General features: G+C 41.1%; 1 protein-coding gene across 4 annotated transcripts in view; it reads right to left on the reverse strand.

Annotated features, from left to right (window-relative positions):
* The window catches only part of NEDD9 (neural precursor cell expressed, developmentally down-regulated 9), a 107,122-nt gene that overhangs the window by 18,932 nt on the left and 74,310 nt on the right, over window positions 1-13,880 (reverse strand). For all 4 annotated transcript variants that reach the window (XM_050941579.1, XM_050941577.1, XM_050941576.1 and 1 more), the window contains one exon: window positions 5,743-6,189. In XM_050941579.1, coding sequence (XP_050797536.1) covers window positions 5,743-6,189 — 447 coding nt within the window. The remainder of the gene's footprint in view (window positions 1-5,742; window positions 6,190-13,880) is intronic.

Raw genomic sequence — 13,880 nt, forward strand, 5'->3', positions numbered from 1 at the left:
AACATTGTCATTTTGAAAGGAAAACTCAAAATGTTTCATTCCTCAAATATTGAAACAAGATTTTCTGACATTATTGGAACTTCCCCCTTTTTTCTCCAAAATGAAATTTTGTTGAAATCAGCATGATTTCAGAAAATGTTTAGATTTCAACAGAACTGAATTTTCTAATGGAAAACTATTCCCGCAAAGTTTCCCTCTTCTTGCAAACCCCTTTAGAAATTAGACGTGTTTCTTTTGATTAGATTCACTTTCAGTTAATAGTCAACTCCTCCTTCTGGTTCTCATGACTAGACCACTGCTGTTTCCACTGCTGGGTTTCCTTCAGGGGAATGTTTAAATCCTTGAAACCAAACATTTCATTAACTTTTTATAAATGTAACAAAACTTTCTTTTTGAAACTAATGAGCTGATTCGGTGGGCAGATTCTGGTGCTCATGCAGAGTCCACCAGTGTGGCTCAGATTGTTGGTTCTTTTTATGTAACCAGGAGAAAAAATATGCCCTGTTTTTTCCAAATAGAACTGATTGAAAAGAATCCTATGCCTAGTGAGAGGTTGAGTAATGTTGAGCTCATTTATTTACTCACACAGCAATGGCTGAGTAAAATGTGGGCTTTGCCTCACAATGCGTCTTTACAAGTCAGATCAGTGACTAACTCCTAACTACATCTTATTTCAGCTTGTGGGTGAGGGTTTCTTCACTCAGTGGTTTTCTAAAACACCAGGGAGGCTAGATTAACTGCTGATAATTTCACATGCTTTATATCTGTAAATTACTGTTCTATTACTCATGGGAAGTTATAGTAAACCACTCAAACATAGTGAAAGTTTGCATGCTTTCCTTGTTTTAAATATATATAAACAGTTTGCATTAAATTGGAAGGAATCATCCTTTCAGGACATTATATGAAACAGAGCACTGACTGTTGAGGCTAATGTTTCAATTCATGCTGTACTCTGAAGTTTTGCTGTATGTTTAACACTAAAGCAACATTTTGTTAGGAAGGTTACAAATCCCCAAAGTAGAATTTGCAACGTGAAAGAAACAGAGACTAATTTTGTTGTTTTGAGTTATTTAAATGAATCATATCACAGGAAACTGTGGTATTTTTGGAAGAGGATATATTTTTATGTTGTCTGAATAGAAATATTTGTTGTTCGATTGCAAAACTTAGTACTTTTTTTCCCCTTTAGATATTAAAATATTCTGACATAATCAATACTGTTTTGTTTACCATGCTGAAAGTGTGACTCTTTATAGAATGTGAAACAAATAAGCAACCAAAAAATAATGGGGAGGGAGAATATTTCTGGAACAAATGTCAGCTGCTGTTTGTTTCGTCCCAAATAAGGCAGTAGTTTAATTGGGAGGAAAAACTTCAGAACGTGGCTGAACTGGTTAACTGGCTTGCACTGCTGAAGTCTGGGCCAAAGCTGTCAGGGTGGTGCTGCTGCTGCTGAGGAAATGTGTCTATGAGAAAGTAGAACCAACTAGCAGCAAATTCAAGTTCCTGCATTCCTTGTGTACCTAAAGAACCCACTGAAGGCAAACAAGGTTTGGAAAAGGCAAAGAACGTGCCAGAGTGGGGTAGCTGGTGGTTCTGTTCCACTATGGGCTTGTCTGCTCTTGGAAATTTACCAAAATAGCTATTCTGGAATAATTATTTCAAAATAGTTGTTTTGGAATTAGCCTCTGGGTGTACATTCTTATTCTGGAACAAGAGTGCCTTCTTCTGTTTTAGCTTAGTCTACTGTAGAAATGTTGATATATCAAAATTCTGAAAAATTTCAACAGAAAATGCTGAAATGTTTTGTTTTGGGATGGGTCTACATCCGCTTGTGTCACTGCAGTGCCTCATGGGAGTTGTAGTTTTGGGTCCCTCATGGCACCATTCTCTCCTATAGGTCCTGCTCCCTGGCTGGACGACATCTCCTAGGATGCATTGCAGGCTCCCTGTGACTGAGCTACTATAGTCCCATATTTTGTCTTCTGTTGAATTTTTTGACAGAAAATTCTGCTGACATCTCTTATTTCCTGCGGAAAAACTTTTAATTTTGATGAAACTCCATTTTCCAATGGGAAAACATTTAATTAGAAATTTTCTGACTGGGCTTTCTTCCAAGACAGTGGGCACTGTCATAAATCAATGAGAATAAGTGAGAGTTTTTTTAAACCGTTGTTTTAGTGCTCACAGCTGTTACTAACCTGGGGATGACTATACCTACTGTACATATAACATATACTTCTACAACACATTCCAGATGATATCAAAGGAATTTTCAAACAATGAATGTAGCTTCAATCCACCCCTGCATATTTTACAGATGAGGTAGCTGAGATACTGAGAAGTTGCCCAAGATTACACAGAAGTCTCTGGCAGGGGATAGAATCCAGGTTTCCTGACTGCCAGACTACTGTCCCTCAACAGCAAGATTCTCCTATCTTTTTGAGAGCATGAAGGGAGAGCAGGGATAGAGGTAAACTTGTAAGAGAAGGCTTTTTATTCTTATTCCTTGGATACTCTTTATACTTACGAGCATGATAATTTTGTTATAAACCATCACTAAGACAGAAATCCTCCATGAGAGAGATTCTAAGCCATCCCTCATTATCTTAGGCAATTTAAGGTCATTTTTAAAAAGTGGTATTTTCATTTTATGAGAGAAGCTGATACAGCTACATTCAAAACAACTTGACATTCCAAAATTGTTATATCACCACAATTTCCTGCCTCAGGACTTCTTTTTGATTTGATTTGCAATTCCTGCTAGCAGGACATGTTACCTAAGCAAGGCTTATCTGTTTACATCATTTCTGCTGATGATTTTCTATTACTTAAGGATAGACTATTCCTGCCTGATAAGAGCTTCCCAGTTGTTTGTGTAAAATTTTGTGTGGAGGCCAAACACCATTTTTGGACGGAGAAAAATAGGTGATTGTGTACAAAAAGGGTATAAGTGTAAATGCTGCTGCTTAGAAGGCTCCTTTGAGTATAGTTGTTTCTAGCTATTATTTTGGGTGGTTAGAAGGTTTACATATATGTAAAGTGCATAATAATATAGTTCTTTGAGAGGTGAATATCTTTCAATTCAGTAGCATTGCCAAGACCCACAACACACTGACAAGCAGAGTCTCTGTTAACAAAAGCACGCACAGCAGCTTGCTTAGGACAGGAGGGGCAGGTGTTGCAAATCTGAGAAAAGATATTCATCATTTTAGAAGTCAGAGCAAGGAGCCTCGGGATCAAGTGTTCAAGCTCTCTTTAATACTTAAAGACTGTTTTACTGATCCCTTGAGAGTACGGATTTGGGGTGAGACATTGCTTCATTATTCAGCCAAAGGAGTCGAGCAGAAAAAAGTTCCCTTTTAATTAGGCTTTTCTTTTACAAAGGCTCTGGAACCTTGTTGCTACTGTGCTGTGCTTTTCTCTTAGTGCAACAGTAGCATAAATAAATTGCAAAACAATATAGAGATTATTAGGAAAGACACATGTTTTGTTTTATTCCATCTCCTTCCCTCTTCAGTCCCCAATCCATCTCAGAACCTTTCATATCCAGCAGACTTACAGCTCCCTTTCATTTCAGTGTAATTATTTTGGTCTAGAACATGTCTTGCTCATTTACTGCCAGAGGAAACTTCAGGAACTGGAAATGTGTAATACTCACTGTCCGCAGCTAATCAAGGGAGGTCACTGATATTGAGTTTGTCATCCACCGAGTCTGTCGTTAATGTGCGATGGGTGAGGAATCAGGGCTGTTGGTTCAAACCTTTATCGTGTCAGGATTAGAATAATCCTTTCCTGAGTAACTGGAGCACACATAGCCCCACACTGGCTTCCTGTGTGGACCTTCAGTTGTATTCAGTAGCAATAAACCAGCAGATGTGATTCAGGAGGGGAGGGCAGGGCTGAACTGACAGGGGAATCGTTCCTTTCCAGCCAGTGCTAAGCAGGCTTGGTAGCGTCTATTGCTGGAGATCAAATGCTTTATAAAACATACTATAGTCTTGAATAGTGGGCGGTATAGCAATGTATCTTCATGCAGTACAGATGGTCTTTCATAACTTACAAGGGACTAAATCATGTTATAAGTCAGTCTAAACAAATGGTCTTTCTTTTCCTCAGAAAATGACTCAGCCAGAAAAATGCATACCTAGGCTTTCTAAAATCTAAGTTTAGGCAGGAATTTTAGAGGAAACAGGTGTTTAAATGCCTCTGAGCTTGCATCCTAATAAGAAGTTTGCATTTAACGGTTGAATAGACCCAGGATTTTACACACTCATGCTGCAACCAGATAGTTGTACAGAATGCCCTTTTGATTTCAGTGAGTAGCTTTGCACATGGAATGATAGTACAGTGTGGCCTTCGTTGGTCTAACTGTTTTTCAGACTAAGATTAGTTGCTCATCAATTATGTTTTCCAATGAAGCAATTTATCCAGGCCTCCTTCAACTGCTTTTGAAGGTGCTTCGTTATACAGCTTCAGGCAGAGGTTGCTGAATGATGTTGGTTACTATCTAGTCTCAGAGATGGGGGAAGAAGTAATGAGGTGAGATTTCCACAAATAAAACCAGTCTAACTGCTCCAATAAAGATCATCTCTCCATCTGTGAAGCAAGCCAGTAGCTTTCAGATGGTAATTTCATCCACTTGTAGATCCTCACACACACACTGATGCTTTTCTTCCAAAAAAGAATAATGTTGAAAGTCCAAACAAACCTCTCTAGAGCATGAGTTGAAATGATTTCATAACTCTTTTTGTTCCCTTTTTTGAAAATATACCCATTACCAATGAAAACAAAACTATAATAAGTCAAAAGTCTCAGAAGTTTTCCAAAGGCCCAAAATGGAAAAGTCTGAGTCTAGAAAAAAAAACAGCTGACCTTCTTGCCAGCATAAACTTCAAGATGAAAGTTTAAACTATGGCATCTTCTGGTCCCTCACTTCCTGCTCAAGTCTCCCTCCCTCTTCTGTCTGCTCCAGGTTAATATGCATTTATTTACCGATGGCTGTGCCAATCAGCTGTTCTACATCATGTGAAACAGAATGGGTTTTACAACACTGTTCCTCCTCCCACCTTGGGCAGGTGCCCTGTATCATGCAACAGGCACGTACACTGAAGACAATTGCCAAGTTTTATATTTACTTTAGGTTTTATATTAAAGTATCCCTTCTTTTCACCATAATCTGGCTTCCTGTTCTTCCAGGTAGGGACATATTGTCACCACTTAATTCTTTTTAAAATGTCACATCCCATTGAGACCTCTCCATCAAGACAGTGCTTCATAAAAACTAGGCATTTAATTTAATTACACAAAGTAAATATGGCTTGGCTAATGAGCAATACACCACACTGCCTTATGAGTTCTAAGCTCTTATGTGCTAACAAAGGCAATGGGTGGAGTGTTATGGAGCGGATGTGCCTTGGAGATGGGATGATGTTACCACATCTGTCATCAGCCACTCCTCTAGGAACAGGCCCAGAATAGTCTCCCTTTGAAGTCTGGTGCCCATTATGCACCTGACTTTTCTTCTTCTCCCTGTGCAAGATGCGTTCAAGCAGGAAAGAGGGGGATTTGCAGGGACAAATAGCAGCCATTAAGAAGCAAAGTGAGTGTAAACCCAGCACATCATTCTTACTCATATATTCTTAAGCCCTCAGGCTCAGTCTTTTTATTTATTACCCTACTGTTGCATAGTGCATGTAACCTGCTTTGAAACAAAGAACTGAAGGTCAAGGCACCCACCTTGCTGTTGAAAGGTGAACCATCAGTACCACCCAAGCTTCTCTGCACAGATGGTGGGACTTGGTAAACATCTTGCTCCTGTAGACTATGGCCAGTAGGTACCTGATAGATGCCCTGATTCAGATGGGAAGGTGGCACCTGGTATACCGGGTCCCAAGTTGAAGCCTGTGAGCTAGGCATTTGGTAGACTTTCTGCTGGTTATAGGCATGATGCATTGATCTTGAATTGGACGTGTCCTGGTTAGACGGACTATCCTGTACTGGGCCTATCAAAAGTTTCACCCGATTGCCTGGAACAATGCCTTGTCGGCCATGTAAAGAGCAGAGCCACCATCCTTCCAGCCCTTCAGTGTTCTGTTCTATCACTGTCAAAATGTCTCCTTTGCGGAAGGCCAGCTCCTCTGCGCACTCTGGGACATTATCATACAAGGCTCTTGCCATAAGATTCTACAGAGAGATTTGGGGGGGAGGGGAGGGAGAAGAGAAAAATTGAACATCAATTAGAATTTCAACAGCACCCATTCAGAGCTTAAAGCACATTTAGTTCTGGATGCATCTAGCTTCCTGGGAGGAATAAGAATTGATTTTAAAAAAGAAGTTAAATAATATGAAAAAGACACAACATGGAATTTCTCCTTCCAAAAAACCCAGGAATAATGCCAAGTTTACATTACAGATAGCATTGCTGGGAAATCTCTCAGCATCAATAACAGCCAGGTAGAGACTATCAGAGTATACCAATAATAAAAAGGCTTTTCATGTATGCTATTGGCCTGAACACAGAGGAATCCAGGCATTCCTGAGTTTTACTCTCAGCTCGGACACCTATTCCTCCTATTATTATGAGCAAGTCACGTCACTCTTCTGCCTTAATTCCCCAATTTGTATAATAAGGGTAACAACAATACTTGCCTGCCTCACAGAGAGGTGTGCCGATTAACCGAGTTACAGTTAGAAAAATTCCTTGCAGGTGACTAGGACTCTAAGTGATATAATTCAGAAGATCAATCTGAGGGCCTAAGTTTGTCTGAATGATCAGGGTGGTTACTCTTACACTTAGGAGCATGAGAATTTTGTTAAACCTCCACTCACTGGTGGTTGTTCATATCCAAATCTCCCTTTCCTCTTTCTTTCCATAATCTCCTTTGCCCTGGAATGCTGTATAACACTTTCAGGCTTAGAGAGAGAAAATGTCCATTGATAATAATGCCCAAGAACTGTAGGGCAGAGCCCTTAGAGTATACCTTTGTTTCCCTCTGCGTTCAATGAATATGCCTATTGAAAGAATGCTGTCTCATCATTATTATTAAACATTTCTATTTCCAAAGTGTCTAGAGGCCCCAGTTGAGGTTATGAAGACATTGCACTAAAGTGTCGTACAAAACCATACTCTGCTGTCTTTATCCCAGAGCCCTTCCATCTAGTTATATAACTTTATTACACAAACATATCCATACATATCTAAAAATATGCTGTCGCCTTTCACAGACCAAACATGCTTTCCGTCTTGCTCTCTCCTTCTATATGCATGTCTGTCTGTCTGGCACATTCAGTACTGAGTAGTCAGCCAATGAGGTATTCAATGGAAAGTAGGCAGGCAGTGTATACTGACATTCCTGGAACCCTCACAAAGGCCCTCAGCATTTCATTTCTTGGCTCCGCTGATGTTTCCAAGTGCGCTGGCAAGTACTACTCCACGCCTGCCTGCTTTGCAGTGAAGGCAGTCGGCAGAGAGTTATAAACTAATTGTAAGCACTTGGGAAAAATATAAGGGGTACTGTATTTGAAGTGCTGTAGTTAAAATATTTGGATGTGGCGCACATAAATGAAACAGTGCTAATTTATTGAAAGAAGGGATGCGGCTTGCTTCAACTGGCTCATGGATTTACCTTGCCTCATTTAAAAGGATGCTGACAGACTTTTTAATGATGATTTGATTTGGTGTACGATATTTTTATCCTTCCCACAGACATTTCAAAGCAATATTTTTTAACCGCACTTGCCCTCTTATTTTCATTGATCTCCTTCCTTCCATCATGCTTCTTAGAGAATATCCAACCTTACTTGGCTTTGCTTAGCTCAGTGCTCCCCATAGCATATGAAGGACTAACTGGGGGTTACAGAAGACGTGTACATGAAGATGGATAGGCCTCTAACACATGGCAGGCCTGAAGTGGGTGCATGTGATTTGGTTTCATTTTTCTGAATGTGAGCTCAGCTTTCAAAAGTTTGGGAACTTCGGCTTAATTTGTCTTTCATCAGCATTATCATGGAGGTCAACATGAAATAAGGTTCAGTCTTGCCTGAGTGGACAGAACAACCAGTTTAAAACTATACTGCAAGTTAAAGCTACAGCACTAGTGCCAAATTCCTCCCTGGGGTAAGTCCATTCATATAATGAGCCTTTGATGCTGAGAGATTTCAGTGGGGTTACATCAGGGAGGAGTTCGGTCCCTGTTTTTACAGGGCTGTAAGATTATCCTGTAGCATGGTTAGAGTTGTCCCATCTGCCCTGTTACATCACAATCTCTGGACTATAAAGACTTTTCTGTTAAGTTGGGCCCTAAGAAGCTCAGAAGGGAAGGACTCCTGTGCAGTCTATTTAATCGGATTAAGCTATTATCTATCTACATGTACTTCGAATGTGCCTTTCACTGTAGTGATTAGATATCAAGTCTCAGTCCTTTTTGGCTAGTTGTGACTGTTTAATGGCGCCTTTGAAGGTGGAGTGATTCAAAGATAGGGAAAGAGAGGAGGAAGACTGCAGAAGGTCCACCAAAATTTCCAGAGTAAATCAAGAATAAATGACTGGCTAATCCAAGAAACCAAACATTAAAGATTTGAGAGACCCTGATAGTTTCTATGGAACAATATGTCGGACAAAGCCTTGAGCTGTGCTAGTATTAGAGCAGATGAAAATTCCCATGTGAAAATCTTTCCGATTGCTTATTATCTTTTCCCTATGACCTGCTCCGCATCCGGTTAGAAATACGTTAATGTTTTCTGGGTCTGTCTCAAGTACAGCTTCATTGGAAATACTTTCTGGCCCTCACTGTCAGTGTTAACTGAGGCACCAGCAAGTCAGTTATCCTAATTTGTTGTCAGTTATTTCACACCAATGTCCTCAAATGCTTGCAGAGATTAGCGTTTTGAAAATGGCTCTCAGCAGCACTATCAGTGCCAGGGAACAATGCAGCACGTATTGACTTGCAGGGAAATATTTTCAGCCAATGGTGAATGACCATCAGGAGTTTTTGACATTCATCTAGTGCCTGCCTGTAAGTAGGTGGGCTCAGTAAGTAGTAATTTCATTGACTGCTCAATTGCCAGTGCAGATATTTCCCCTGTGCTATTCCCCTCCCAGAGACAGAGCAAACCTTCCAGGTCCTGATTCTCACTCAATGGGAAGTTTTTTAGTTTCCTGGAGGGAAATAAGACACCTACCAGGTGCTACATCATTAGCATATTTGACTGTAGAAAAAATTAAGCCACTCACACAAGCGAGTAGGCAATAACTTTTGAAAACCACAGCCCTTCCCCACGCGCCAGAAGATGAAATCTGGTAATTTATAGTTATGATGCTGTCCAAATGTTACCTTTGCTGCCCCAGGCATCAGTTACTCAGCCCTGCTCATCATCACCACCACCCCCACACAGCAGACTACAGGGCTGTGCCATTTGTCAGTTTAATACTTCCTGCCTGTCTCATAGTCATTTCTTCTCTGAAATCTCTTCAGAAATACAGAGGAGTAAACAAGGCACGACTGAAAATACCAACCCACAAATCCTGTATGAAACACATTTTATTTGTATGTGCAGGGAAGGATTTTGAAATTGCTAAACTTCCCAGGCTAAATCTTGTACTGTCAGCAAATGGATGGTGAAATCAGCCAGCATGGATTAGTGCCGCCATTTAAATCAGAAGAAGCAGATGACAGTCCCTTAGAATTTAGGAACAATTTGGAGTCCATGTTTGAGTTTAGCTGTTTGAGGAGCCTTATTTCATCTAGTCTGATTCAGTGCATGTTTTAGCCCATTGGGGACCCTAAGCTGGACTATTTCCCACCCACCCTCAAAACACAAACATACACACACACCACATACAAATAATTAATGGGGGAGGGGGGCCTGGAGCTGCTCAGGGCCCTGAGCAATTGCTTAGTCTGTTTATGCCTAGTGCCAGCTCTGTCTCCTGTCACAAGATGTATTCCAATACTAGGCAAAGTTCTGATCTCACTCACATGATCAGTGTCAATCCCAATAAGATTGGTTCCTTTCAGAACTACAGCACAAACAGACCTTTCAAGTCTTCCCTGATGGGACCCTTTGTTCTACTGTCTCTTCTCTTTGCCTCTTAGCCTACAATTCTTTACTTGCCTTTTACTTTTTAAATGAGCATATTTCAAAATATTGTAATGCTCAGTAAATTGTCCATTCAGTCAGCCCATGTGAATACTAACTTCTGCCAAATCACACTATGGGAACCATCTGCATATCAATGTAAATTCCTATCTGAGGAGACATCTCTGTGCTGGTTCTGATCGAGCTAGCATGCTGAAAACAGAGCGTAGCCATGGCTGTACAAGGGGCAGGAGGGACTAGCCTCACCCAATATATACCTATCATCTTGGATGGGTGTGCACTCGGGGCAGCAGCTGTAGCTACCCTCTATTTTTAGCACACTACCTTAAAGGTAGCTTGTGCAGGTGTGTCTCTTTGAGGTGGAATTTTCCCTCAGGCTTGAAGTATAGATATGTCCTCTATCCTTCAACTAAACCCTTCAAGAAAAAAATCAGTAATGTAGAGGAGCTTATCAATGTCCCATTAAGGTCAACAAATCTGAAATCTTTTGGACCCAACCTGTCAGTTCTAGAGTTGAGAAACCCCTTTTGAAGATATTCTACTTCAAGCCCTCTCCTTTTTAAACTAAAAAGGTGTTAGCTCAAGTACCCTGTATTATTATAAAGAAAGTATTGCAGAGAAAAAAGGCCTCTTTCTGGTAGCCAGGTCCCAAACTGTGTAGGGCTTTATAGATAAAAAGCAACACCTTAAATTCTACCTGGAAACTATTTGGAAGCCAGTGCAGATTGAACTAGTGCAATATACCTTGCGCATGAAGCAGCACTTAGTAAAGAAAGTGGCAGTCGGCTTGTTAAATTTCTAAATGGTGTAAAGGCATGTAGGATGCATTTCTAGCAGTTTAATCAGTAGGTATCAGAGGCATGGAAAGCTGTAGAAAGGACCAAATCCAAGAGAAAAGGTTTCACCCTTCTTCACAGATACAGTTGAAAGAACCTTCTTGCCCGCAGCTGCTACATGAACATCCAGCCAAGGATATAATATTATCTACACACTGTGAACCTAAATGATAAATGGCAGGCATACTTAGTCCATCAGGGCATTGAACCAAGAGTGGCCATTCCTTTTGGTCGCTTTCCACAGTCGACAAGCACAAGTTTTATCTGAATTAAGACTCAGCTAATTGTCCCTCATCCAAGCCTGATCGTGTTGTGGTGGGAGGGGGGGAGAAGAGTGAGGGCAGCCAGCTTCAGCAGTGTTACTAAGCATGCTCGGTCCATGTGAGCATGCTCAGTACAAGCCAACCAGCAATTATGGGGGAGTACATGACCCCATGCTTTGTCTGTGGTTAAGAGTCAGCTAATTTTCCCTCATCCAAACCCCTATCTCAGCCAGACAGTGTGTAAGTCTATTAACTGCACAAGTCAGATTAGAGGTGATGAAGATATGGAACCTGATGGAAGATTCCTATTGATATCAATGGGCTTTGTTTGACCAGGCCCACAGAGCTGAATATCATTAGGATTCTTTAAGCAACTTAAGTCCTTTCTCCCTTACTATGCCTGTTGTAGCCTCATATGTGTCTACATAGCACTTTAGAGGGAGCCTCCGGGCCCAGGCTGGCAGACTTGGGCTTGCACTAATGCACTAGAAACAGCTGTAAAGACAGAACTTTGAAGTTGCAGCTCAGGCTGAAGCTCAGGCTTTGACGTCCACCCACCTCCCCTAGGCTTCAGAGCCTGAGCCACCCACTCCTCTCCCCCAGGCTTCAGAGCCTGAGCTGCAGCTTCAAAGCACTGTCTCCACAGCTATTTTTAGAGCACTAGCACCTGAGTCTATCAGCCCAGGCTGGGAGCTCTCGCTCCAAAATGCTGTGTAGACATACCGTTGTTCTCATTAGCAAGCGGGGTTATTTTGGGTTTAATTTAGATTTACTCCTTGGGCAGGGATCCATGCGTCCTGGAACTAGGGGACTGAAGTGGTTTCCATCATATACAGGATTGACAGTTTGGTTCAATGGCTTTCAGCATCCCCACTATACAAATTGTTCCAGCACCTCTGCAGGGATCTTTCACTTTACTTGTCTGAAGTATCAAACACTGAATACGTATTAATGTTACTGTCCGAAGCTTGTTACATTGCAGGCAAAGGCCCAGCAATGGCCTCTTTATATGATGAAGAGTTAAAGAGCACATCAAGGCTACTTCCTTAACAAGTGAGAAAATCAGCTGTAGGTAGCAAAGCTGATGAGAAACTTTTCTTTTGGTTTGTTTTGTTGGAGGGAAGGGGGCGGGAATTGTACAAAGGGCCCTTTATATTTCTAATACAATGTGCAGTAATTGTTAATGAAAGGCCAGGAGCTAAAATCCCACGTTTGAGATGGGTGCTCTATCAGGCAGTAGTGGAGAAGGGAATATATAAGGTGAAAGTGAGATCCGTTGCTTTAATGATACTGTAATGAAGGCACCCAAACTTGGCTCAGCTGAGGAACCTAAATGTTCTTTCAAAAGTAGAGCAGATTGCAGTCAATCTTTGGTTCAAGGAGCAGGCCACTCAGGTCAAGATGGCGCATTGGTTTTCTCGATCTCTTTAGTAAAGCTGAAGGTAACTGTGGGCCGTGATGTAAAGTTGTGTAGGCCACTTACAGCTTGTAGGCTGTGCTTTGCACCCCTGCCCCCCAATGCCATAATGGTACAACAGCCAGGCCTTAACAAGTGCTCCTGGGTCCTTACAACAGATCACTGGCTGTGAAAAGCAACTCAGCCATAGGCTATGTTCTCATCATAACATTCCAGTAACATTGTGGTAAACCCCCAAGGCCTCAGCTGGGATCGGGGTCCTATTGTGTTAGGCACTGTACAAGCATGATGGTCTCTGCTCCAAAGAGCTTAAACTCATCTTAACCTTGGGTGTTTAAACTTGGAGAGTCACCTTTCCTGAGGCTATTTAAAAAACAGGGATGTTAGGGAAACCTTGTCCAGTCACCAGTGGATCAAATTCTGGGCACTGGACCAGAAAGGAATCCTGATCCTGGTGGTTGTAGCCTAGAGGTTTAGCTGGAGAATCTGCTGTAGAAGTGGCTTGGAAAAGCATGTTGGTGGCAGCTGATTAGGAGTTTTATATGAGACCTAAAATGTACACAAATAATTTATGGTTGAATGCAGATTAGAACATTGTCACTCCAAATACTGTCCATTTTTGAGATGAATACAATTTAAAGCACTATCTGGTCAGGAGTTTTTCCCATCAATAGTGGTGTCAGGATCCCTAAATTCTATATAATTCCAAATAATCTCAATTTAAAAAAAAGAATGATAAAATATTAAATAATCCTCAAACCAGCAGCTATTCTTGCTTAAAACACTTAGTAGAATAGCATCCCAAGCTGCAGACCTGGAGGAATTCCATCACTGTGAACACAAATGCATTTGCCAGCAAAGACAGACTGGGAGAAGGATTTGTTATATGCTGGACTCAGTAAAGTGTTTTCTCTTTAGAAATTTAAGGAAAAAACAAGACTATGCGGCCAGTAGTTGACGTGCATGGCAAAGGCAGATTGGAGCAGATTTTAAAAAGTATTTAGGCACCTGATAGACGCTTACCTGTATCTTTGGGATTTTCAAAAGAACCTAGGCATTAAAACTAACAGGAGTTAGGAGCCTGGAATCTAGAAGGATTCTGCATTTGAACAGCATTACTGTGGGACCATGTATTTTTGAAACTGCCAGTAGGCACCTATCTGTTTCTTTAGACACCAAAATACCTTTAAAAATCTGGCATGCTGTCCTTTTAATTTGTTTGTTCTTCAGAGCAGGGACTGAGATGATGCTCTGACACTT

The sequence above is a fragment of the Gopherus flavomarginatus genome, chromosome 2 (assembly GCF_025201925.1).
Source record: "Gopherus flavomarginatus isolate rGopFla2 chromosome 2, rGopFla2.mat.asm, whole genome shotgun sequence".
Taxonomy (NCBI): Eukaryota; Metazoa; Chordata; order Testudines; family Testudinidae; genus Gopherus; species Gopherus flavomarginatus.